Raw genomic sequence first — 26,350 nt, 5'->3', positions numbered from 1 at the left:
TATGTGCATGTTTATCTAGCAATATGTTTGTTGACCTCTAAATGAACTGAGGTGAGGTAAAGTTTACATTATGGCCAAGAATAGCAGAACGTAAGAACTGTGAATAAGCATCTAAACTGCAATTGTATCACTTTTTATTTTTTCCCTTCACGAGCAGTTAACTCTTAAAGGGGAACTCCAACCACAAACTACACTGTGAGATATAGGCTAGGCCTTCTTGCAGAGAAACAGGCTTCAAACCACTACTGTTGAGGAGTTTGTCATGAATTGACGATGGCGAATCACACAGGTTTGTCTTTTTTATTTTCTCTTGTTTTTCCTCCAATAGAGCTTTGTACACGGATCCAAACCAATAACTCATTGGTAGTATTGCAGCAGCAGACAGCACAAGCTGCGCTCATCGGACCCACCCATTTTGTTCTTCAAATCATAACAGTGAATGTCACAATATTGATACAGCAAACGTGTTCTGAGTGGTTCAATATGACCAATCGTTTCCTATTTCAGAGTGCTGATGATCCAACTCTGGGATATATGGTGCGGGGATCCGCTGTGTGAGCTGTGGTTGTCTGTAGGTCATGTCATCAGATAACCCCAGACCTTGGTGCGAAAACGATTCGAAATCATTTCAAAAACTTTATCGGGGCTTAATTGAGCTTGTCTGGTGCACCGGAACCAATATAACAGTCCAAAACAATGTACAAACCCTGCCCATCTGGTACTCCAGGCAGGCTAAAGCATACTCTGTGTGTGTGTGTGCGTGCGTGCATGTGCGTGTGTGTGTGGAGATGCAGGCTGGATTGTGTTTCTCTGTCTGTCAGGAGTTCTCCTTCAGGAGAACGTTATTACTCTAACATTGTCAGACTGTCTATTCAGTCTTGTAATGCTTACCTGTTAGACATTTATCACCTGACCCCCCCCCCCGCCCCCTCCTAATGTTTCTAATCACAGTTCATTATCATCATCATAATTATTAAATAATGCAATCAAAATAACATGTATTATGTATCAACTTAGTCACGTGACAGTATAATTACAATTTATATTATTTTACTATATGCTCTTTATGAGCTCAGTGCGCTGCCTGCTTATTGAAAATGAACTTAATCTTGTGCTGAGAAGAATAGTTGGTTCAGAGGTGCTACTTAATTAGCAGGATGAGATTGATTTCCATCGTCAAAGCTTTCTGCTCGATGACTGTGAAGGGTGGGTGCACACTGCACATTTCATTTGCATGAACAAAATAACTGGTATAGAGCTTGGATGTATTGTAAGGAAATTATGAAATATAATGATAAAATATGGGGGCAAAGCCATAACCATGTGAACGAATATTCAAAATACTAATTCTATCTAAGTATAAATGTAAATGTTCCTAGTGACTTAAACCATAGAGCTTAAATCAACAAAGCACAACCACATGGAGCTAATTAGTATAATTGCCAAATCCAACACCAAATGGCTCCTTGTCCATCCACCCGGGAGGGAACATTGACTTGAATGGGAATGCCCATTTGATCCATTTTAATCTATGGGCTACACAAGAGGGAAAAGCAATCACCACTAGAAGAAGAGGGTGGTTGGATTCCAGGGAAAAGCAATCAACACCCAATACAAAAAAACCTGATGAAGCATGGGATAGGTGTAGGGATGTTTTTTTTTTTACCCAGAATTGTCTCGTTTCAGGAGACATCCTAATCACACCTAGTTGAACGTCCATATGTGTGTGCCTATGCATGCCTGTGTGTGTGGGGGTGTTTGTGGACATCTGATTTGTAAAGCTAGTCACACCTGCTGAGTATTCTTTGAGTGTGCGCCAGAGAGACAGATGTGCTCTACCTGGCCTCTTGGGAATAAGAAGCCCGCAGTCAGCAGGACGTTCTTCAAGGTTCCTGGATAGTAAACACACACACCCACCCACACGGACACGTGCTGTATTACTAACAATATTCACTCTCGGCTCTAACCACCTCTTTTCCCTGCAGACTCAACTCTCACTGCATCCAACACCAATCTGTGAAAGTACTCACAGTATTCACACTGCCAATCTGCTTGTCGCAAATAAATAATTGCCTCTCTAGATTGTGTTTTAATTGGGCATCTCCAGTCTATTTGACCACAACCTTACTGTACGCTTTGTTTTTACAAATTACACTCCTGATCTATTTTCACAAACCAATGGTCTTTTTACAGTCTGTTGCTTCTGGTCATATCTGGTGTAATTCACTGCACTCGTTTGCAATTTGAATACACAGCGTTATTCATTTGCTGTTACCTATTACGTATTCATTGTGACTAACCTATTTGCTTTTCTGCTGTTGCCATGTCTTTTTTAAAAACTATGTGCCGTAAATAATGTAACTATTACTCTCTCCCCGCCACAGGTTCCCGTGGCAGGGCCGAGGCTGAGCAGGTATGCTCTTGGGGGAGTGTAGATGTACCAGTAGGCTACTGGAGGCTCTGTGTGGCAGGAGGAGGGTGAGGGTGTCGATCATGAAGCTTCCCTGCTCCTTCTACTGCTCCCTCTGGTTCCTCCTGCTTTTGGGGGCCGGGTCTTTACTCCTCCTCGTACACCTCCAGGACCTCTCAGACATGCTCCAACAGCAGACCCCAGGTAACTGTGTGGGTGAGTGGGGATGTAGGTGAAGGTGTGTATGTGTGTGTGCGCGTGTGTTTGTTAGTTTGTTTATTGGTATAGGCAGTAATGAAAGAGAGCATGGTAGAGACAGATACAAGTAGACATAGACAGGTGTAGGGTGCGTGATGCGGGTGTCGGTGTATCTCCACATAGCTTTACTGATCTCAGATTAGATCATGCCATTAGAGTTTAGTTGTTTTTTGTGTCACAAACAATCAACACAGGAAAAAAAAGATGGGTGTGCATACAAACTGAAACAGAAAATACATTGGGAAGCATGTTTGGTATCATAAATGTCCAGTAAATGATAGCTTCTGGCCAATAGGAATACCATTGTCGCAATAGGAATACCGTTGTCGGAGCAATCATGATAGATAAGCTATTTCAAATTTAATCAGTTTTGTGCTCTACTATATTGCTGTGCTGTACTATGTCTATTCCCTGCTGTGTAATCACAAGTGGATGCTATGATCTCTGTGGCAAAAGTGTCTCTAGTAATAACAGCCACTTACTGGGAGCCAGCTGAGATTTCTGGGGCTGATTTGTTTTACTTATTGTCTGACACAGATGGGTGACGTAGAACCCAGACAGAGTCGGAGTGGATATACAGTTGAAGTCGGAAGTTTACATACACTTAGGTTGGAGTCATTAAAACTTGTTTTTCAACCACTCCACAAATTTCTTGTTAACAAACTATAGTTTTGGCAAGTAGGTTAGGACATCTACTTTGTGCATTTTTCCCAAAATTGTTTACAGACAGATTATTGGGTCTTCCAAATGGACCCAAATGGGTCTTACTTCCAAAGTTGTAGCAAAATGGCTTAAGGACAACAACGTCAAGGCATTGGAGTGGCCATCACAAGGCCGTGACCTCAATCCTATGGAAAATTTGTGGGCAGAACTAAAAAAGTTTGTGCGAGCAAGGAGGCCTACAAACCTGACTCAGTTATACCAGCTCTGTCAGGAGGAATGGGCCAAAAGTCAAATCAAATCAAATCAAATCAAATTTTATTTGTCACATACACATGGTTAGCAGATGTTAATGCGAGTGTAGCAAAATGCTTGTGCTTCTAGTTCCGACAATGCAGTAATAACGAACAAGTAATCTAACTAACAATTCCAAAAAACTACTGTCTTATACACAGTGTAAAGGGATAAAGAATATGTACATAAGGATATATGAATGAGTGATGGTACAGAGCAGCATAGGCAAGATACAGTAGATGATATCGAGTACAGTATAACATATGAGATGAGTATGTAAACAAAGTGGCATAGTTAAAGTGGCTAGTGATACATGTATTACATAAGGATGCAGTCGATGATATAGAGTACATTATATATGTATGCATATGAGATGAATAATGTAGGGTAAGTAACATTATATAAGGTAGCATTGTTTAAAGTGGCTAGTGATATATTTACATCATTTCCCATCAATTCCCATTATTAAAGTGGCTGGAGTTGAGTCAGTGTCATTGACAGTATGTTGGCAGCAGCCACTCAATGTTAGTGGTGGCTGTTTAACAGTCTGATGGCCTTGAGATAGAAGCTGTTTTTCAGTCTCTCGGTCCCAGCTTTGTTGCACCTGTACTGAGCTCGCCTTCTGGATGACAGAAGGCGAGTCACCCAACTAATTGTGAGAAGCTTGTGGAAGGCTACCCGAAACGTTTGACCCAAGTTAAACAATTTAAAGGCAATGCTACCAAGTACTAATTGAGTATATCTAAACTTCTGACCTACTGGGAATGTGATGAAAGAAATAAAAGCTGAAATAAATAATTCTCTCTACTATTATTCTGACATTTCACATTCTTAAAATAAAGTGGTGATCCTAACTGACAGGGAATTTTTACTAGGATTTTATGTTAGGAATTGTGAAAACTGAGTTTAAATGTATTTGGCTAAGGTGTATGTAAACTTCCGACTTCAACTGTAACTCTCTTTGGTATTGAATCTGGCTCAGTGCTGTGCTTTTGGTATCTTTTGGTATCTTATATTTTGGTTAAGATGGCATACCTTGTTTGTGGAATAGAATAATAATATCTGTGTTTGTTGACAAGAAAAGGCTGAAAAGCAGATCAGTGAAAGAAAAATAAATTGGAAAATGGCCGAGTTAGTTAGTAAATTACATATCACAGATCAATATAATGGCATAAAAGAAGAAACTTTTCAGAATCCAGTAGAACCCAGACAGAGGACATGTTATACAGTACATTTATGTTTTTTTCAATAATATGCTAATTATATCCATAAATCACGGTTTACATAGAAGGTCATGGCTAAAAAATGCTACAACAATGCCTGGAGAAATTATGGTAACTCTGCCAGATAACAGAAATACACATCATAAACGTTGACTAAATATACATGTTCTACATATACTTAGAAAGATACACTTCTTCTTAATAAAACAGCTGTGTTACATTTATTTTTAACTTTACAGATTTCGTTCACTAGGCTATAATGTGAGTCGGCGCTCAGGAATTAGCATTTTGGCTCCTCCACAGAAACCCAAATTTAACACATAAATGTTCCCTTACCTTTGCTGTTCTTCCATCAGAAGACCTGGAAGGGTTTATACTTACCAAAAACAGCTTTAGTTTTGAAGTCTGTGTCTTTCGGTTATCAAACACGACATATTTCGGTTGAAATGCAGCCAAAAAGTAAAGTTAGTTCGCACCAAAACATCGAAATTACATATTATATGTCGACTAAACTTGTCAAACTTGGTTCAGAACACAGCGTTAGCATGCTATATAGCTTCACCGCAATTCTCAGGACAAAGAGAAACACACGCATCGTTTAATCAATCTTGGAAGAAAGACAGAATGCGCGTGAGAGTAACCTGTTTTCTCGCGCGACCGAAAGGTTTCGGCCCGTCATTACTCTCGTGAGCGTGCGATTCACACAATGAGAAGCCCCATTGAAAGCGGACACCGCGCTGAAGGCATAGGAACTGTTCCCAGGACTGTAGGTGCTTGGGAAGGGTGGGGGCGATGACGTCAAAGTTGGGCCAACTTTTTGGATGACAAGAGAGAGTTTGGGAGAATGAGTGCCCTGAGAGTTCTGCTTTACTTACAGACATAATTTAAACGGTTTTAGAAGCTTTAGAGTGTTTTCTATTCAATAATATTTATTATATGCATATATTAGCAATTTTTTACAGATTTCTTTTCTGTTTACTATGGGCACGCATTTCACCAACAGGGGCAGTATTCTGCCCTAGCCTTAAGTTAGTGAGGGAGATATAAGTCTCCAGCTTCAGTGATTTTTGCAATTCGTTTCAGTCATTGGCAGCAGAGAACTGGATGGAAAGGCGGCCAAAGGAGGAGTTGGCTTTGGAGATGACCAGTGAAGTATACTTGCTGGAGCACGAGCTACGGGTGGGTGTTGCTATGGTGACCAGTGAGCTGAGATAAGGCGGGGCTTTACCTAGCAAAGACGTATAGATGCCCTGGAGCCAGTGGGTTTCGCGATTAATATGAAGCGAGAGCCAGCCAACGAGAGCATACAGGTCGCAGTGGTGGGTAGTATATGGGGCTTTGGTGACAAAACGGATGGCACTCTGATAGACTATACCTAATTTGCTGAGTAGAGTGTTATAGGCTATTTTGTAAATGACATTGACGAAGTCAAGGATCGGTAGGATAGTGTGGTGGTTAATTTCTTTACTATCAAATGAGGAGAGACAAACTTATCACACAAGTCAGAGTTATACTTAAACTTAATCTTTAATCACTTATTAATAAGGGAGCAGGTCAATACAACACACGCACACATATCAAGTGAATCGATTGAGTGCTCTACGATAATGATGGCTGGTCATGGCTGGTCGACGATTCACACTCAGATGATTCGTTGAGAGCCCCTAGACAAAAGTACAAAGGTATTTTATAGTCAACCTACATGACGAACAACAGATATATAGAATGGGTCACAAGGTTAAGATTTGTATGAAAGATATAATACATAGCAGACAGTATCTGCTGTGTCAACAGTTTTCATTGTGTAGAGACCAGTGTCTGGCCCCATATAGAACAGAAACATTAACTCTCATATGCTCTGGATTGCTCTTTAGGTTTTATCATAAAAATACATCATAAATCTCCTGTCATCTCCCAGAGGCCCATCCTGAGTAGAACACACACACAATAGTTATAAGAATACTCTATTCTGTTGCATAAAAACAACCATTTGATGCAATAAAAGTATTATAACATAGTCTTGCAATTGTTCACCATAATAGTCAGTTTTACGAGGGTATGTTTAGCAGCAGGAGTGAAGGAGGCTTTTTTTGCGAAATAGGAAGCCGATTCTAGATTTAATTTTGAATTGTAGATGCTTAATGTGAGTCTGGAAGGAGAGTTTCCATTCTAACCAGACACCTAGGTATTTTTAGTTGTCCACATATTCTAAGTCAGAACCGTCCAGAGTAGTGATGCTAGTCGGGCGGGTGGGTGCGGGCAGCGATCGGTTGAAAAGCATGCATTTAGTTTTACTAGCATTTAAGAGCAGTTGGAGGCCACGGAAGGAGCGTTGTATGGCATTGAAGCTCGTCTGGAGATTTGTTAACACAGTGTCCAAAGAAGGGTAGGAAATATACAGAATGGTGTAGTCTGCGTAGAGATGGATCAGAGAGCAATCACCAGCAGCAAGAGCGACATCATTGATATTTTCTGAGAAAAGAGTCGGCCCGAGAATGGAACCCTGTGGCACCCTGATAGAGATTGCCAGAGGCCTGAACAACAGGCCCTCTGACTTGACAAGCTGAACTCTATCTGAGAAGTAGTTGGTAAACCAGGCGAGGCAGTCATTTGAGAAACCAAGGCTGTTGAGTCTGCTGATAAGAATGGTGTGATTGACAGAGTCGAAAGCCTTGGCCAGGTCGATGAAGACGGCTGCACAGTACTGCCTTTTATTGATGGCTGTTAGGATATTTGTTTAGGATCTTGAGCGTGGCTGAGGTGCACCCATGACCAGCTCGGAAACCAGATTGCATAGGGAGAAGGTGCGGTGGGATTCGAAATGGTCGGTGATCTGTTTGTTAACTTGGCTTTCGAAGACTTTAGAAAGGCAGGGCAGGATGGATATAGGTCTATAACAATTGCGGCGGATAATTTTAGAAAGAGAGGGTCCAGATTGTCTAGCCCAGCTGATTTGTAGGGGTCCAGATTTGCAGCTCTTTCAGAACATCAGCCATCTGGATTTGGGTGAAGGAGATGCGGGGGGGGGGGGGGGGGGGGGGGGGGGGGGCGCTTGGACAAGTTGCTGCAGGGGGTGCAGAGCTGTTGGCCGGGGTAGGAGTAGCCAGGTGGAATGCATGGCCAGCCGTAGAAAAATGCTTATTGAAAATCTCGATTATCGTGGATTTATCGGTGGTGACAGTGTTTCCTAGCCTCAGTGCAGTCGGCAGCTGGGAGGAGGTGCTCTTATTCTCCATGGACTTTACATTGTCCCAAATTTTGGGGGAATTTGTGCTACAGGATGCAATTTTTTGTTTGAAGAAGCTAGCCTTTGCTTTCCTAACTGACTGTGTATATTGGTTCCTAACTTGCATATCGTGGGGGCTATTCGTTGCTATTCGATGCTACTTGTCTTCAGAGAGTTTATTAGAACACTCCTCAATGACCTTGCCAGGCCTTCAACACTATAGTCCTATGCTGTCTGACTCATGCACTAGGTAAGGAGGCCAGTGACTACTCATTAATCAGACAGCGTAACCAGTCCAGTGGCAGTACAGTATGGCCTCTCTCTCATAGCTGAGTAAACTGTCTCAGTGTGGGCCGTCCAAAATATCATCCCCAAAACATCTCATCTAAATTTATGAGCATCTGTTTGGCTTCCGTGCCCATATGGTGAGGGCAGAGGGGAGGTGAGGGGAGGGAGGGAGAGGAGGGGGGCTGAGGGGAGGGGACAGTGATGAGAAGGTCCAGGGGGGGATCAATATAATATTCAGCAGGTTGACTCAAGCCTGAGCCGGCCACCCTCCCTCAGCCTCTGACCCTCTTAAAATATCGCAGCTAGTGTGGTGGTTCTACACAGGCATGCGGGAAACATCACTCTATAAATGCATAGTCAAACCAATAATAATTCAGTTAATTGTCTAACTACCACTAACCTTCTTCAATCTATGTCAACTTCATGGTTTGGAGCTAAAAGTTGTATTCGACTCTCAATGACTGTTACGGTGTTACTGTGTCATTACACGTTGAATTATCCAATATATCTACCATAGCCTTAGGATACTTGGATGGGTTCTTGGACCAGCTTGGATATCCTCTAGCCCCAAACTCTAATTGATTAGCAGATCATTGATTCCACTGCTCTCAGGGAGGGAAGAAAGTTCACTATGATATTACAGAGAGTAATAATAACTCACATGCCGTTTCAAATGATTGTTCCTCTTCCAGTGCCGTTTGTAGGCATAAGCGGAATAAGCGCCGCATGGGGGCCCCCAACCAATATTTTAGGAAGTCATTCGTTGTCTCAAATAACTGTTGTTCAGGATAGCAGAATACACAATGTGCAATTAAAAAATGTTACCTAAGCTATCTAAGCCTTGTAGTAATCATGGCCGAATTACTGATCTGGCATGCAAGGCACATGCCCAGGGGCCCTGACCTCTAGGGGGCCCCTATTGATTTTGCAAGACACTCTTACTCAGATATCATATGCACATGGCAGAAGTCATGGCAAAATGTGTTTAACTGCAGGAAATTAGCTTTAATACTGCAAATATTTATCTTAACTCCATGGCAAAATGTTTAGCATTGCAGGAAATGAGCTTTAACACATGCATCGTTTTCTCTTGGCCCCATTGCAAAATGAGTAAAATTGCAGAAAATGTGCATTGAATATGAAACATTATCTCTATGATGCCAAGAGGGCCACTAAAATGTTTTTCCTGCAAGGTGGGGGGGACCCCCAACTAAATCAGGCTTCGGCACCCCAAAAAGCTAGAAATGGCCCTGTCCTCTTTAATTGAATCAATGCAAATCGTAATTTCCGAGCTTCTTGTGAAAACAGATCCTACTTTTCACTGTGCAGTATTTATAATCTAACTGGCATTTGAAGTGCCACTCTGTTATCTTTTCTCACTTTCACACTTTCTTTTCCCTCTATTCCCCCCAATTGAGGCCTACTCTCTCAGTACAGTATTTCACATTTTTTGAAACTCACAGAACACACCTTGTGCAAAGGAATCTACTACGCTACTGAAGTGAATATCCTCCAAATTATCATTTCATTTTACACTGACAGCACATTAATCAACAGCCCTCATCCAGACCATATACTATGAATTCATTTTATGTACTGTACTATGCATCTCAGAAACACATTGCAATTAGTCAAGGTAGATTCATTTATTTTTGTTATATTTCATTGTCTACCTGCTTTCTGAAAGACTACCTCGGGTAACTAACAACGGCCCTCCAAAAACCGTGGCAGACTTTTGTTCAGAACTTGGCGCTTTGAAACAGACTCTAAACAATGGGGCATTGCTGCACTCAGTTGAGGTGAGCCTGACAATGTCAAATCAAATCAAATTGTATTTGTCACATACACATGGTTAGCAGATGTTAATGCGAGTGTAGCGAAATGCTTGTGCTTCTAGTTCCGACAATGCAGTAATAACGAGTAATCTAACCTAACAATTCCACAACTACTACCTTATACACACAAGTGTAAAGGGATAAAGAATATGTACATAAAGATATATGAATGAGTGATGGTACAGAACGGCATAGGCAAGATGCAGTAGATGGTATCGAGTACAGTATATACATATGAGATGAGTAATGTAGGGTATGTAAACCAATCAAGTTTGCGGACGACACTACAGTCTCTCAAATCACTTCACGATGACGGAAGTGAGTGCTACGGGGCAGTAGTCGTTTAGCTCAGTTACCTTAGCTTTCTTGGGAACAGGAACAATGGTGGCCCTCTTGAAGCATGTGGGAACAGCAGACTGGGATAAAGATTGATTGAATATGTCCGTAAACACACCAGCCAGCTGGTGTGCGCATACTCTGAGGACGCGGCTGGGGATGCTGTCTGGGCCGGCCGCCTTGCGAGGGTTAACATGTTTAATTGTTTTACTCACGTTGGCTGCAGTGAAGGAGAGTCCGCAGGTTTCGGTAGCGGGTAAAGCACATTCAATCGCATCAAAGCTTTCCCAGCCTCTCTCTCTACACCTCTACCTACCTCTAACTCTCTCTACCTCAAGATATTTCCTCTTTCTCTGCAACTGATTGAATCCTCTCCCTTAAGTTTGACTATGGGTGTGTGAGACGTGAAGTGTGTCCTATTTGAGTCTAAACAAAAACATGTCACAGCAAGCTAAAACTTAATTTGAACAGCAAGATTTAATTAATGTTCACCGGGGGTGGTCCAACAACAGCCTCCCCCTACCCAGGGGTTGTCTGAGCCATTTCATTGCAGCCACCCTTCTTCAACACAATAACTACATTGAAATGCGTATTTATTCTAGCCTGTTTAAATATCTCTAGTGACATTCCCATTCACATTTTTTGTCATTGTTATGCCGTTCTCTCACATTGACAAGACATGTTAACGCTTCAATGCCCGTCTCTCTGTTAGTGCAGTGGTTCCCAAACTTTTTATAGTCCCGTACCCCTTCAAACATTCAACCTCCAGCTGTATACCCCCTCTAGCACCAGGGTCAGCGCACTCTCAAATGTTGTTTTTTGCCGTCATTGTAAGCCTACCACACACACTATACGATACATTAATTAAACATAAGATTGAGTGTGAGTTTGTCACAACCCGGCTCGTGGGAAGTGACATAGAGCTCTTATAGGACCAGGGCACAAATAATAATATTATAATAATCAATAATTTTCCTCTTTATTTAACCATCTTACATATAAAACCTTATTTGTTCATTGAAAATTGTGAATAACTCACCACAGATTAATGAGAAGGGTGTGTTTGAAAGGATGCACATAACTCTGCAATGTTGGGTTGTTTTGGAGAAAGTCTCCGTCTTAAATCATTTCCCACACACAGTCTGTGCCTGTATTTAGTTGTTTTCATGCTAGTGAGGGCCAAGAATCCACTCACATAGGTACGTGGTTGCAAAGGGCAACAGTGTATTACAATCTCTTACACACTAAAAGTGGTACTTGAGGCACACTCAGTGAAACCATTAACTCATGTACCTCATCTTCAGACCAAGTCTGCAAAACGGCAAGCATATTATCTGCTTTACACTCAGTTTGCAATTGTAAAACACACTTTTTGCAAAACACTAAAACACAGTTCTCTACATTAGACACAGCATTCAAAACTAACAGGTCTTGTGTTTCGTTTGGAAAACGCTGCCATTCCAAATGCCACACTCATTTACCGATTAGCTACACCCAGTGATCACATGTGAAAACACTTATAGCTCATTTCTAGACTAGAAATAGGCTTCAGGTTGGCTTTCTTGGTTTGGACAACAATGGAGGCCAATTTTGGAGAGAGAGTTAGAGGAAGAGGAGTGAGAGTAAGAGGGGGACGAGGACAAGGACGACGAGGAGGAGGAAGAGGACAAGGAGGACGAGGACAAGCCTATTTGTTTATCTTCTACTGTATTTGTTTTGTCTGTTACTGTTCATCCCGAAATCTGGATGAAAATACAATGTTTTGAGAAAGAAATACATTTGATTATTTCCCCCTTGAATTTCTGTTTATAGTGTAAATATATACTAAATATACATACATACTGTATATATATTTGTGCACATACATGTACGTGTGAGTGCTATGACAAACTGCCGTGGACTCCACTGCACACGGCACATGCAAAAGACACAAGATAGTAGTGTTTTACATTTGTCACATCCGTGTGTAGTTGGTGTGTATAAGAGTTAATCATTTGAGGGTTTGTGTGTAGAGTTTTTATGCAAAAACACAATTTCAAGAAGAGTTCAAATAGTTTATAATGAAGTGTTTGGTTTTGCAAGAGAGGTGTGACATTTTGCATGTTGTGTGTGTTTTGGGGTTTTGTGTGTAGAGTCTAGAGAACAGGAGCCATAGTTTCAGAAATCATGTGGAGGCAATTGTCAAAAACTGTAACAGCGCGATTTGCCAAGGCAGGATACTCTGAGCGCAGCCCAATCCAGAAATCTGTCAGTGGCTTCTGATTAAATTCAATTTTCACAGAACCACTTGTTGCAATTTCGATGTGGCTCTCTTGTTCAGATATCGGTAAGTGGACTGGAGGCAGGGCATGAAAGGGATAACGAATCCAGTTGTTTGTGTCATCCGTTTCGGGAAAGTACCTGTGTGATTGCACACCCAACTCACTCACTGTAATTCTAGATTTAGATCATTCAGGCAAGAAAAAACATCACCCAGATAGGCCAGTTGTGTGAGAAACGTATCATCATGCAAGCGATCCGACAAGTGAAAATTATGGTCAGTAAAGAAAACTTTAAGCTCGCCTCTCAATTTAAAAAAAATGTGTCAATACTTTGCCACCTTGATAATCAGCGCACTTCTGTATGTTGTAAAAGCGTTACATGGTCGCTGCCCATTTCATTGCATAGTGCAGAAAATAAACAAATGTTCAGGGGCCTTGCTTTAACAAAGTTAACCATTTTCACTCTAGTGTCCAAAACGTCTTTCAAGCCATCAGGCATTCCCTTGGTAGCAAGAGCATCTCGGTGGATGCTGGAGTGTACCTAAATGGCGTCGGGAGCAACTGCTTGCACGCGCGTTACCACTCCACTATGTCTCCCTGTCATGGCTTTTGCGCCATCAGTACAGATACCAACATGAGCAGCACCTACATTTGGCTACATACGAACCGTTAGGGGAATTCGCGTTAGAGGGTAATGATTAATGTGATTGGATGTTAACTATTGGACTAGGCTACCTGTATTTTACATTGTGTTGTTATTTCGCTGAACACTAGATGGTTTACATTTATTTTTGGCAGTGAAACGAGGCTACTCAGGTGAGAAAAAAACCTCACCCAAATGTATAGCCTCCTGCAAAATATAAATGGACTGTTTGAAAATGTGAAGAAAAACCCCCCCGTTAAAAATAAATAACATTTAAAAAAAATGTGAATCACATTTTTTTTTGCGTACCCCAGATGGCATTGCCCGTACCCCAGTTTGGGAACACCTGTGTTAGTGAGTATGATAGAAAATGTCTCTGTTACAATACATTGAGAATAAACTCAGTGTTGTTTAGAACTGCAGCCCACCTCAATCTAGGGATTTGTGAGCCCACACAAAGGTGGAAGTCTTTTCAATTCACACAGTTCAAGACTGAGGCTAACGGTTGCTTGGCCGTAACCATGCAACACCATTCATTTCACCCTTAGGGCTCTACTTTAACAAACCTAACCGTCAATTTAAGGGCTGGGCAGTAGTGCTATATGTTCGGGGGGGGTGTGTCAGAAATATTTTAGCTATTTTCACAGGCACAATTAATGGAGCAGTTGCTGTGGTTGGCAACAAAGAGCTGGGTTTTTGATGAATAAACAAGTTGTGGGAGTGTCAAGGTTTTGCCCCCTACCGGCCAATCAGAACGTCATCCATTTCTAAATATTTGGTTGCTTTTCTGTACTGCCTTGGAATCAACTCCAATTCCAAGGTTAGTCCGTTATAGTTAGTTATATTGCTTACAGAAACAAAATAACAAAAATGTAGACCTATCCTGTCTTTGCTAAATATGTTAACTTGAACCTTTTTGCAGTCCACATTATTCTATGTAATTGCATGGCTTCGATGTTAAAATATATACATAACATTGGCTATGATATAGGGGCTAGGCCAACTGTAAATTGCATTATGGCTGAGCATGGACATGCCAAATGTTGTCAAGCAAGCAAGATGAAATAACTTATTGAAAAGGCCTAAAAAGAGATTGAATAATTGGAATCAAATTCTAAACAAAACCAAGCAACAACTATTTTTAAACTAGTCTCTACACTTACAGGCACCATCATTCTTACCCGTGGGCACATACTATTAAAACAACGCAAACTACGGAAGGTTTAATGCGTATCTAAAATGTTAAATTTTCTGCCTGGTGATGTCAACAGGCAGGCCAAAACTCCATCCCACTAAAACAAACTAATTTCAGGCGGTCTGTTCAAACAGCTCTTAAATGGCATTGTCATCACTTTCACAATTTCACAGTATTATTCCAACCTCATAATGTGGAAATGTATATAAAACACAGAAAAATCACATTTTTGACTGCGCTGGTCTTTTAAGGCCATAGGATGGATCTTTTTAGATCCCAGGTCACGTACACATATACACTGGTATACGACTTCACACACCTAGACTTGTGTTGAATACGCTGACAGGAGACAGATAGAGGAGACATACACATATTCCTACCCCTGGGTATTGAGTGAGTCAGCGCATACTTCTAGGAAGGTCAAAGCTTCAAGGTATTGGTCCTCAAGAGACAAGAGTGATTCCCTTACGTCTCATATATATGTATGTCCTATCAAAATAGCTCATGGGTAATCATGAACTTGCGATTTTCTTTTTTTATCACTAGTTTCAAATAGATACAAGGTCAGGGTTGTGTTGCCAACTCACTCCGGGAGATGATAAATTCCTTCAACATTTTTCATATCTCAGTTCTTAATTTCATAATTTAGACAGTCAGAAAATCTCCAGGCCAAACAGGAATAGTTGGCATGGTTACGTCAAGATGCCAGTTTGATGGCTCTGTTGACATGCTCTATTAGAAAAGTGTCCTGTCTAGTATAATTATTGTTTCTAAAGTGCTGTGCAGAAATTGCTAAATATGTCGTCTTTCACCCTGTCACTAGGAATGTAGCATTTTTAATGTAGCTTACAGAAAGATGCACCGGCTACATGCTTTATGCTGCCTCTCCTTGAGACAAGTTTGATCATAACATCTGATCTGACTTATTATTAGCCACATAGTGTTACCAGCGATGTCTGGGACAAGCCACCCACAGAGAGAGAATAGAACATCAGGATGCCAGCATGCAAACACAGTCTGAGCACAAGAGTCTCCCATCCCCTCCCTTGCCCTCTCCTCTCCCCTTCTCTCTCCTCTCCCCTTCTCTCTCCTCTCATCTCCACTCCCCTCGCCCCTCCTGCCCACTCCAGTTCACTGGCTGAGTTCTGGAAGGTAGCTCTGACATTAGGCAGCCCCCACCACCTCCACTACATTGAGCGCAAACAAATCAGTTGGATTTGCATCCTAGCCTCCTAGTCAAAATTTACATTCAACCAACCTATGATAATTGTTTGCGATAACTGTTATGCTGCATGTACAGAATTATTAGCTCAGTTTGTATAGGTGTGTGTGAGATTGTAATACTACACTGCTCGTCTACCTTGCGCGCTGCAGATGTGGCTACCTTGCGAACTCTGAATATATTTATTTAAACCACTGAAAACCCTCCCACTTGCTGGTGAACAGATTTTCTTGTGCCGTTTTCATTCAATAGGGTTTTCAGTACATGTACCTTTTAGTTACAATTTTGTTGACAGACTCACTATAGTCAGGTTCAGAATATTAGGGATCAATGAAAGAAGCCCCCACTGGGCACAGACATCAATTCAACATCTATTCCATGTTGGTTCAGTGTAATTTCATTGAAATGACGTGGAAACAATGTTGATTCAACCAGTGTGTGCCCAGTGGGCCATATAAATACATGCATATTCGTCTCCGTTTCAGCACCAATTGGTAGATTTAAAAATCCTCTGATCTTGTAAATGATTTAGGCTTAGGAAACAACATTACATTTGGAGAGCCTTTACACATGTTTATTCTCCCTATTATAATTGTATGTATGCTAATCTTCCAACATTACCATGTGTTGAAGAACTGAATACGGTAACTTTCAGGATGAATCAGTATACCCTTGTCTATTGCCTGCACTTGCCTGCATTAAGCATCGGCCACAAACTGTTATGGCTTGGTCTGCACTCCGCTCCATAACGATTTAATTAGCCTGCATGTCATTTAAAAATATATATAATATGATCAACTGTTACTGATGATCCTCAGCGACAACCATACAGCCCTGACTGCATTTACAGAGGAAGCAAATGAAGGTAAACGAAACAATGTAATTAAATTAAGTGATATTGTAGGCTATACCAACTGAAGGGAACTTACAGGCCTAATAACCAATGGGAGACTAAAGGAAATGTTGACTAAAATGGGAGTGAATAGAGTACAGACCAAGCTGACTGGATAGAGTGTGAATGGAGGGGTATTGGACTGTGGTAACCTGTGGTAACCTGTGGTAACCAGGCTCCTCATTTCCATCTCTCCAGAGAGCATTTCTCAAGCCCTCCTCAGCTCCAAATGACAAATTCAGACACAATTCAGGAGGTTAGGATGGTCGGGGCGCTCATCTCCCCCGAAGCGTGCCCCTCTACTGAACTTCAAATAAAGAGTTCTTCCCTCATAGTCTGACTGCTGAGCCACGGCAGCGGTGCAATCAAAGGAATTGCTTCCCGGTCCAGGCAGGGCGTTCTTCACTCCATACTACCATCAGCGAGGAAACGATTAGCGTCGACTAACACATCTATTTCTCTCCCTCGTTGTCATCAAATATATATATATTTTTTATATGTCATCTGGACTCCTCAATAAGATTGTGTAGACTTGACACCTCCCCTAAAATAAGTTTGTCATGGACACACTATTGTGGATAAACTGCATTAGCCCACTAAAGGTCCTATGTAAGCGGACAAATCTCCAGTGTGACCTGGCCTTTCCTCCATCATCTAGTTCACCTCTGGAGCAGGACTTTTATGACAGGGGCCTCCCTAAGTGCTTTTTCATTTATGGCGTCTCCTCTCCAAATCGACCACATTGCACCAGCTCATAAAGATGTATCTGTGGTGCTCGGCACTGAACAACTAGAGCACTATAGTCATCTTTCGGTTAGTCATCACTGAAGTCATCTGCGGGTTTCCGTAGTTTCCTCGAAATACAAATTAACATGATTTTTTCACGTACCTGCAGTCGAGTCACTAAGATGGTTTTGAACAAAGAGGACAAAATGACGGACATGAACAAAGAGTGTGAATTAAATTTTCGTTTCAATCTAGCGTCTAGACACATCATTGGTTTCGTCCCAAATGGCACCCTATTCCCTATATTGTGTACAACTGTTAACCGGAGCCATATGGACCCTGGTTAAAAGTATTGCACTAACTTGGGAATAGGGTGCCATTTGGAATGCATAGACAGTAATCAAATTGATGAGCGCAGTCTGAAGTCTTCATAGAATCATACAGTCACACAGTGATTGATTGGGTGAAATGCATTAGTCTGGCTTTTAGCTGAGTCTGGACCACAACACATTATATCATGCTGTTAGCGAATCTCAATAAAAATGACTTCCTGCCATGCTGTCTTAATTGTCTTTTTCACTTTTCTGACACTGGACTCCAATTCAATTTATGGCCATTTCCTTATGAGTGAAGAAGTGAAGACGTCTGCATTTTGGTAGTGGTGTACAATTTGATTTAGTCATTATTTCTGAGACATTTGTGCATCTAAATCAGAGTGCTGACTGTATACTATAATGACTATTATAAATTGGGTGGTTCGAGCCCTGAATGCTGATTGGCTGACAGCCGTGGTATATTAGACCGTATACCACGGGTATGACAAAACCTTTATTTTTACTGCACCTAATTACGTTGGTAGACAGTTTATAATAGCAATAAGGCACCTCAGGGTTTGTGGCATATGGCCAATATACCACGGCTAAGGTCTGTGTCCAGGCATTCCGCGTTGCGTCGTGCTTAAGAACAGCCCTTAGCCATGGTATATTGGCCATATACCACACCTCCTCTGGCCGCATTGCTTAAAAAGACTACACACAAAAAACTGTTCCAAAGGGTTATTTGCGGAAGGATAGGGTTCTACCATGAACCCTTTTCATCTGAAGAACCCTTTTTGGAAGAGGAGGGTTCTTTCTAAGGGAAAGGGTTCTAGACCCTTTAACATACTTCGAGTAGATATTCACCTCATAAGAAGGAATTCCACTCGACCACGCCCACACATGGGAGAAAACAAAACATGCTGGAAAGCTACTGGGTTGTTCAATTTACATGTAACCAGGTCAAAAATCCTGACCTACATTTCACAATGCTACCACGGAGGGAAATGGAGCCTGCAAGAAGAGCCCTATGGCTTCAGGCTTTTTGTTGTGGGAGAGTGGGAAATGTGGGGACAAGGTGTCCAAGTGCGCTACATGTAGCTATGTGTGTGGAAAACATTTCATCACAGGTAAGACATTCATTTATTTAGAATAGTCCGTTTGTTACTCAATTCAATACTTGTAGCTGTATAGTCTGTTTGATTGTGTTGTTTGTCTTGGCTAGCTTAATGTTCCGGTCGGTACCTAGCTAGCACTCACTCATGTGACTGCTAGCCATAGCCTTCGGAAGTAGGGATACTGAGGTGCTGCAGCACCACCTGATAAATCGACGTTTAAAAAAAGGTTATAAACGTTTTTATTAAAAAATAAGAAATCTACGAAATTTGTGAACTACGCCTTTATTACTCCTGTATGAGTGGAGAAAAATACTCGTCAGCATCAACCCCCCTGAGCATTAGTTTAAACTTTGACATCAGGAGTAATCTGATAAGTTTAAAAAGATAGGTTTGAGAAGGTTTTAAACTATACCTGCAGTGCCTTCAGAAAGTATTCACACCCCTTGACTTATTCCACATTTTGTTGTGTTATAGCCTGAATTTAAAATATATTAAAATTCTAATTTTGTGTCAATAGCCTAACACACAATACCTCATAATGTCAAAGTGGAATAATATTTTTAGACATTTTTACAAATGAATTAAAAATGAAAAGCTGAAATGTCTTGAGTCAATAAGTATTTCACCCCTTAGTTACGGCAAACATTTGCTTAAGTCACATAATAAGTTGCATGGACTCACTCTGTGCAATAATAGTGTTGTTGTGGAAATTCTACAAAGTCAATCTTAAATAAAAAAAGGTTTTTATTATCAGCACGCTGGAGAGGTTCCAACCAACTCAATGCACAAAGTATACATGTCAAATAGGAGCTCTGCCGGGGCAGTCCCTTTAGTTATCTTATATACTGCTTAGACAGAAAGTAATATTTGCATGATTTAGCTTATTCATCATTAACATTTGCTTCATTCATGTGACCGACCAATACTGGTTCATGCATGTGACATACCAATACCTCATTAGGCTTCTTCTCTCTAAGCTGAGACCTGAAAACAGATATATTTCGTTCTCAAAACAAGGGTCTGGGCGTACTGCCAAATTGCAGATACTGATAGTGAGGATTCGTTCAATCAGTTATTTGCATGAACACAGAAATTGCTTATTAGAAAAGCAACGACATAGAACACAGAAATTGGTTAATAGAAAAGCAAACACATAACATTTTCATCACATTCCCTCATCTTATCACCCAATCTGTGATAATTATCATTACATTTTAAGGTAGACATTAGGTTATAGCTTCTATCAAAAGGTTCTATACTTCTATTAAAAGTAAGGGAAATCAACACATAAAACCAGACACTTAATTTCAAATACTTCATTCTGGGTTGTACAATCCTTCTTGTAAAACCATGGCTTAAGTAAGACCTTTGCTTCATACAGTTACACATATGCTTTGTTACACAATTTCATTTATGGATTCTGGGAATGACATTTCAGCTGAAGCTTTTGTCGCGAGTGGCATGTTTAACTTCTTTGGGCTGGGGGGCAGTATTGAGTAGCTTGGATGAATAATGTGCCCACAGTAAACTGCCTGCTACTCAGGCCCAGAAGCTAATATATGCACATTATTAGTAGATTTGGATAGAAAACACTCTGAAGTTTATAAAACTGTTTGAATGATGTCTGTGAGTATAACAGAATATCTTGAGATATGGCAGGCGAAAACCTGAGAAAAATCCAACCAGGAAGTGGGAAATCTGAGGTTTGTAGTTTTTCCAAGTGATTGCCTATCCAATATACACTTCCATTAGATGTCAACAGTCTTTATAACCTTGTTTCAGGCTTCTACTATGAAGGGGGAGCGAATAAGAGCTGTTTGACTCAGGGGTCTGGCAGAATGCCATGAGCTAAGTCATGTGTGCGGCTGTGAGAGCGAGCTCCGTTCCCTTTCATTTCTAAAGACAAAGGAATTGTCCGGTTGGAATATTATTGAAGATTTATGATAAAACATCCTAAAGATTGATTCTATACATAGTTTGACATGTTTCTACGAACTGTAATATAACTTTTTTGACTTTTTGTCTGGACCTAGTGCTCACGCCTTGTGAATTTGGATTTGTTAAAGATAAAGTAATGGTTAAAAGCCTGAGTAAAATACTCGCTGGCACGAAAATAGGCATGAATGATCAGTTCCCGAGGGAGATTGCAGAACGGCACAAAGTTCTGTATCCGTTCTTCAAGGAGAATAGATTAAAAGGGAGGCGTGTAGCTCTCGTAGTCGATTAATTGTATATTGACAACCAAATGTTCCGAGACACAAAGACTGCTCCATGGCTATTCTAAAAATGACAAGTTCTCATAGAGGAGTCAAATAATGGAACATCCAACTAGCCATGGTAGGGTTTGTAATAATAATTTGAAAATGATAGAAAAGCAATAAAATAATTTTTAAATAAATAAAGTACAACTACACTGTACCTTTCAAGATAGGGAATGTTGTAGAACACAAAAGTACTAATTCAACATGGTGGAGATAAAAACACAGCAAACAGAAGACATAGAAGGCACAGTATGTGGGTATGTGTGGATGTATTGTGATGGAAGGTGTGGTGTGTGTTTTTGGTGTTTGGAAAACTCTGGTGTCAAGTGAGTGAGAAAGGAAATGGTTGCATATCCCAGAATCAATGTGTATCTGCGGGCAGGGGTTGAGAGAGAGAGAGCGCTTTCAATTTTGTGCAGATGAGGGATATACAGTTGAAATCTGAAGTTTACATACACTTAGGTTGGAGTCATTAAAACTCGTTTTTCAACCACTCCACACATTTCTTGGTAAACTATAGTTTTGGGAAGTCGGTTAGGACATCTACTTTGTGCATGACACATATGTATATGCATTCATAAATCTCTTTCTTGTGTTGGGCCGTGGAAAGTAACAAACGTTGAGCATCTGAGCTCATGGTTGAGTGTTGGATGAAGGGATTGAGTGTGTGTGTGTGTGTGTGTGTGTGTGTGTGTGTGTGTGTGTGTGTGTGTGTGTGTGTGTGTGTGTGTGTGTGTGTGTGTGTGTGTGTGTGTGTGTATCCCACATCTGTTGCAAGGGAGTATGGATGTTAGGGACAATAAAGGAAGAATCACAATAATAATTTATAATAATTTATAATATTTACCTGGTTCAAAGATAGATATTATATTCCTTATTTTTTACAGGGAACTCATTCAACAATGAATGAAAAGGTGAGTTGAAAATGGTCTGGAGGGGGTGAAATATATACTTCTCCCATGGGCAATGAAACTCAAAAGGGGTGATGATATTAACAGTAATTTTGATCTGAATGTGCAAATTGTCCAAAGAGATCCACAAAGTAGATGGATAATTTTAAATATGTTATTGGACCATAAACAGATATCGCTCATTAATTAACCTTTACGGGGAAAACTTCAATCCATTTGGAGTAACTGTCAAACATTACCAACTTATATTTTTTCCTTTTACTGGCAGGAATGTGAAGAAAAACAATTTGCATATTTACCAAAGGGCCCCAGGGAACCAGTAATTCCGCCTTTGGGCACATGACTCACATCGTGAGTCATAGGTCCCAAAAAAAGAACAACGTTCAGGGGCAGCGCACTCTCTTGCTCCTTCTCTTGTTCTGAATCATACATAGGACTGTTGATAAATTATAAACTTCTTCCTAATTATCTAGTTTTTACATAGCCCATTTAAATCTCACCCAATGTTTCTAGTCTTTCAAATTAGGGTGATCAGGCCTTTTCCAGGAAGTCAGAACAGTGGTCAGAGGTCATTCAACCCCATTAAGTATGTTTGTTTCCCTGTACCTCAGGCATTATTTAAAGATATTTCAAACATTTTTTGTATCAGGTTTACATTGGGTGTTTCAGTACATTTCTTATCAAGGTGGGTTGTGTGTGGGTGCTGGCATTTGTGTGGTAAAAACAAACAAAATGGCCAGGCCTTACTTCATTTGGGAGCTCCCTCAACAGCTGGATCCAGGCACCTTTACACTGCACAGTCTGCACCTGCCTCAGGAAGCCCCTCAAAGGGAAAGACAAATAACCATTGGCAAACATATAAAAAAAACTTAGCAGACATTCCATCAGGCCTGTAAGAAAGAAAATGAACATCTTGATCAGTCCTAAAAAAGTATTTGTCTTAATCAGGTTTTCTGCATCTTCGGCGGGAAGTCTTGATAAACCCATGCATATACAGAATTATACTTCAGACACATCAGATGATAGTGTCCCGTCAAGCTGAATAGGCACCTTCTAAAGTAAACAATCCCAGAGCCCCTCTCTTGTAATCATTGTTATTTTGACCTGTTGCATTGACATACAGTTCTGTACAAGCTGTCCCTGGGAGATAGAGTATTCAAAATATGAAACATGTTGTTTAACAAATCAGCTAGGACCTTCATAAAGTTGGTGCTGGCTTATCAGCTCAACTTCATTCTGGACACAGTTCCACATAATTGAAACAGATTATTGTTTTAGTGCTACCCAAACTATAGAATTGAGAAATAGTAAAAAAAATATATATAATTTTCATAACTCTGTCCCACATTTCCCCACTGTCCCTTACTCCCACACCTGTTTTTGAGTTCAGTGTGTACTGGTAGCTATCTATTGTTCAACAGGAAGCTTACACCAGATGGCGGCCTCATAAATCAAATCAAAGTTTATTTGTCACGTGTGCTGAATACAACAGGTGTAGGTGGACCTTACAGTGAAATGCTTACTTACAGGCTCTAACCAATAGTGCAAAAAGATATTAGGTGAACAATAGGTAGGTAAAGAAATAAAACGACAGTAAAAAGACAGGCTATATACAGTGGCGAGGCTACAAAAGTAGCGAGGCTACATACAGACACCGGTTAGTCAGGCTGATTGTGGTGGTATGTACATGTAGATATGGCTAAAGGGACTATGCATAGATGATGAACAGAGAGTAGCAGTAGCGTAAAAGAGGGGTTGGCGGGTGGTGGGTGGGACACAATGCAGACAGCCCGGTTAGCCAATGTGCGGGAGCACTGGGTGGTCGGCTCAATTGATGTAGTATGTACATGAATGTATAGTTAAAGTGACTATGCATATATGATAAACAGAGAGTAGCAGCAGCATAAAAATAGGGGTGGGGGGGTACACAATGCGAATAGTCCGGGTAGCCATTTGATTACCTGTTCAGGAGACTTATGGCTTGGGGGTAAAAACTGTTGAGAAGCCTTTTTGTCCTAGACAAGCAGAAGCGCTTGCCATGCGGCAGTAGAGAGAACAGTGTATGACTGGGGTGGCTGGGGTATTTGACCATTTTTAGGGTCTTCCTCTGACACCGCCTGGTGTAGAGGTCCTGGATGGCAGGCAGCTTAGCCCCAGTGATGTACTGGGCCGTACGCACTATCCTCTGTAGTGCCTTGCGGTCAAAGGCCGAGCAATTGCCGTACCAGGCAGTGATGCAACCAGTTCAGGATGCTCTCGATGTTGCAGCTGTAGAACTCTTTGAGGATCTCAGGACCCATGCCAAATCTTTTTAGTTTCCTGAGGGGGAATAGGCTTTGTCATGCCCTCTTCATGACTGTCTTGGAGTGTTTGGACCATTCTAGTTTGTTGTTGATGTGGACACCAATGAACTCTCAACCTGCTCCACACAGCCCCATCGATGAGAATGGGGGCGTGCTCTGTCCTCCTTTTCCTGTAGTCCACAATCATCTCCTTAGTCTTGGTTACGTTGAGGGATAGGTTGTTATTCTGGCACCACCCGGCCAGGTCTGTGACCCCCTCCCTATAGGCTGTCTCGTCGTTGTCGGTGATCAGGCCTACCACTGTGTCGTCTGCAAACTTAATGATGATGTTGGAGTCGTGCCTGGCCATGCAGTCATGGGTGAACAGGGAGTACAGGAGAGGACTGAGCACTGAGCACTGGGAGCTCCAGTGTTGAAGATCAGCGTGGCAGATGTGTTGCTACCTACCCTCACCACCTGGGGTCGGCCCGTCAGGTAGTCCAGGATCTAGTTGCAGAGGGAGGTGTTTAGTCCCAGGATCCTTAGCTTAGTGATGAGCTTTGAGGGTACTATGGTGTTGAATGCTGAGCTATAGTCAATAAATAGCATTCTCACATAAGTGTTATTTTTGTCCAGGTGGGAAAGAGCAGTGTGGAGTGCAATAGAGATTGCATCATCTGTGGATCTGTTTGAGTGTTATGCAAATTGGAGCGGGTCTAGAATTTCTGGGATAATGGTGTTGATGTGAGCCATTACAAACCTTTCAAAGCACTTCATGGCTACGGACTTGAGTGCTACGGCTCTGTAGTCTTTTAGGCAGGTTGCCTTTGTGTTCTTGGGCACAGGGACTATGGTGGTCTGCTTGAAACGTGTTGGTATTACAGACTCAATCAGGGACATGTTGAAAATGTCAGTGAAGACACCTGCCAGTTGGTCAGCACATGCCCGGAGCACATGTCCTGGTGATCCGTCTGGCCCCGCAGCCTTGTGTATGTTGACCTGTTTAAAAGGTCTTACTCACATCGTCTACGGAGAGTGTGATCACACAGTCTTGCGGAACAACTGATGCTCTCATGCATGCCTTAGTGTTGCTTGCCTCGAAGTGAGCATAGAAGTGATTTAGCTCGTCTGGTAGGCTCGTGTCACTGGGCAGCTCACGGCGCTGCTTCCCTTTGTAGTCTGTAATAGTTTGCAAGCCCTGCCACATACGACGAGCGTCGGAGCCGGTGTAGTATGATTCAATCTTAACCCTGCATTGACGCTTTGCCTGTTTGATGGTTCGTCGCAGGGCATAGCAGGATTTCTTGTAAGCTTCCGGGTTAGAGTCTCGCACCTTTAAAGCGGCAGCTCTACCCTTTAGCTCAGTGCGAATGTTGCCTGTAATCTATGGCTTCTGGTTGGGGTATGTACAGTCACTGGGGACGACGTCCTCTATGCACTTATTGATAAAGCCAGTGACTGATGTGGTGTACTCGCAATCGGAAGAATCCAGGAACATGTTCCAGTCTGTGATAGAAAACAGCCCTGTAGTTTAGCATCTGCTTCATCTAACCACTTTTTGATAGACCGAGGCACTGGTGCTTCCTGCTTTAATTTTGGCTTGTAAGCAGGAATCAGGAGGATAGAGTTGTGGTCGTATTTACCAAATGGAGGGCGAGGGAGAGCTTTGTACGCGTCTCTGTGTGTGGAGTACAGGTGATCTATAATTGTTTTTCCTCTGGTTAAACATTTAACATGTTGATAGAAATGAGGTAGAACTGATTTAAGTTTCCCTGCATTAAAGTCTCCAACCACTAGCAGTGCCGCCTCTAGGTGAGTGGTTTCCTGATTGCTTATTTCCTTATACAGCTAACTAACTGAGTGCGGTCTTAGTGCCAGCATCTGTCTGTGGTGGTAAATAAACAGCCACAAAAAGTATAGCTGAAAACTCTCTAGGCAAGTAGTGTGGCCTGCAATTTATCACAATATACTCTACCTCAGGCGAGCAAAATCTAG

General features: G+C 41.5%; 1 protein-coding gene across 1 annotated transcript in view; it reads left to right on the top strand.

Moving 5' to 3' along the window:
- Positions 1–2,388: 2,388 nt before the first annotated feature.
- Positions 2,389–26,350, top strand: part of LOC109888908 (carbohydrate sulfotransferase 8) — a 58,693-nt gene continuing 34,731 nt past the window's right edge. Inside the window, exon 1 of the mRNA XM_031823120.1 lies at positions 2,389–2,614. Coding sequence (XP_031678980.1) covers positions 2,416–2,614 — 199 coding nt within the window. The 5' untranslated portion in view covers positions 2,389–2,415. The remainder of the gene's footprint in view (positions 2,615–26,350) is intronic.

Source organism: Oncorhynchus kisutch, linkage group LG4 (genome assembly GCF_002021735.2).
Source record: "Oncorhynchus kisutch isolate 150728-3 linkage group LG4, Okis_V2, whole genome shotgun sequence".
Classification (NCBI taxonomy): Eukaryota; Metazoa; Chordata; class Actinopteri; order Salmoniformes; family Salmonidae; genus Oncorhynchus; species Oncorhynchus kisutch.
Note: the sequence above shows the minus strand (reverse complement) of the source record. Positions and strands in the feature narration are given on the sequence as shown.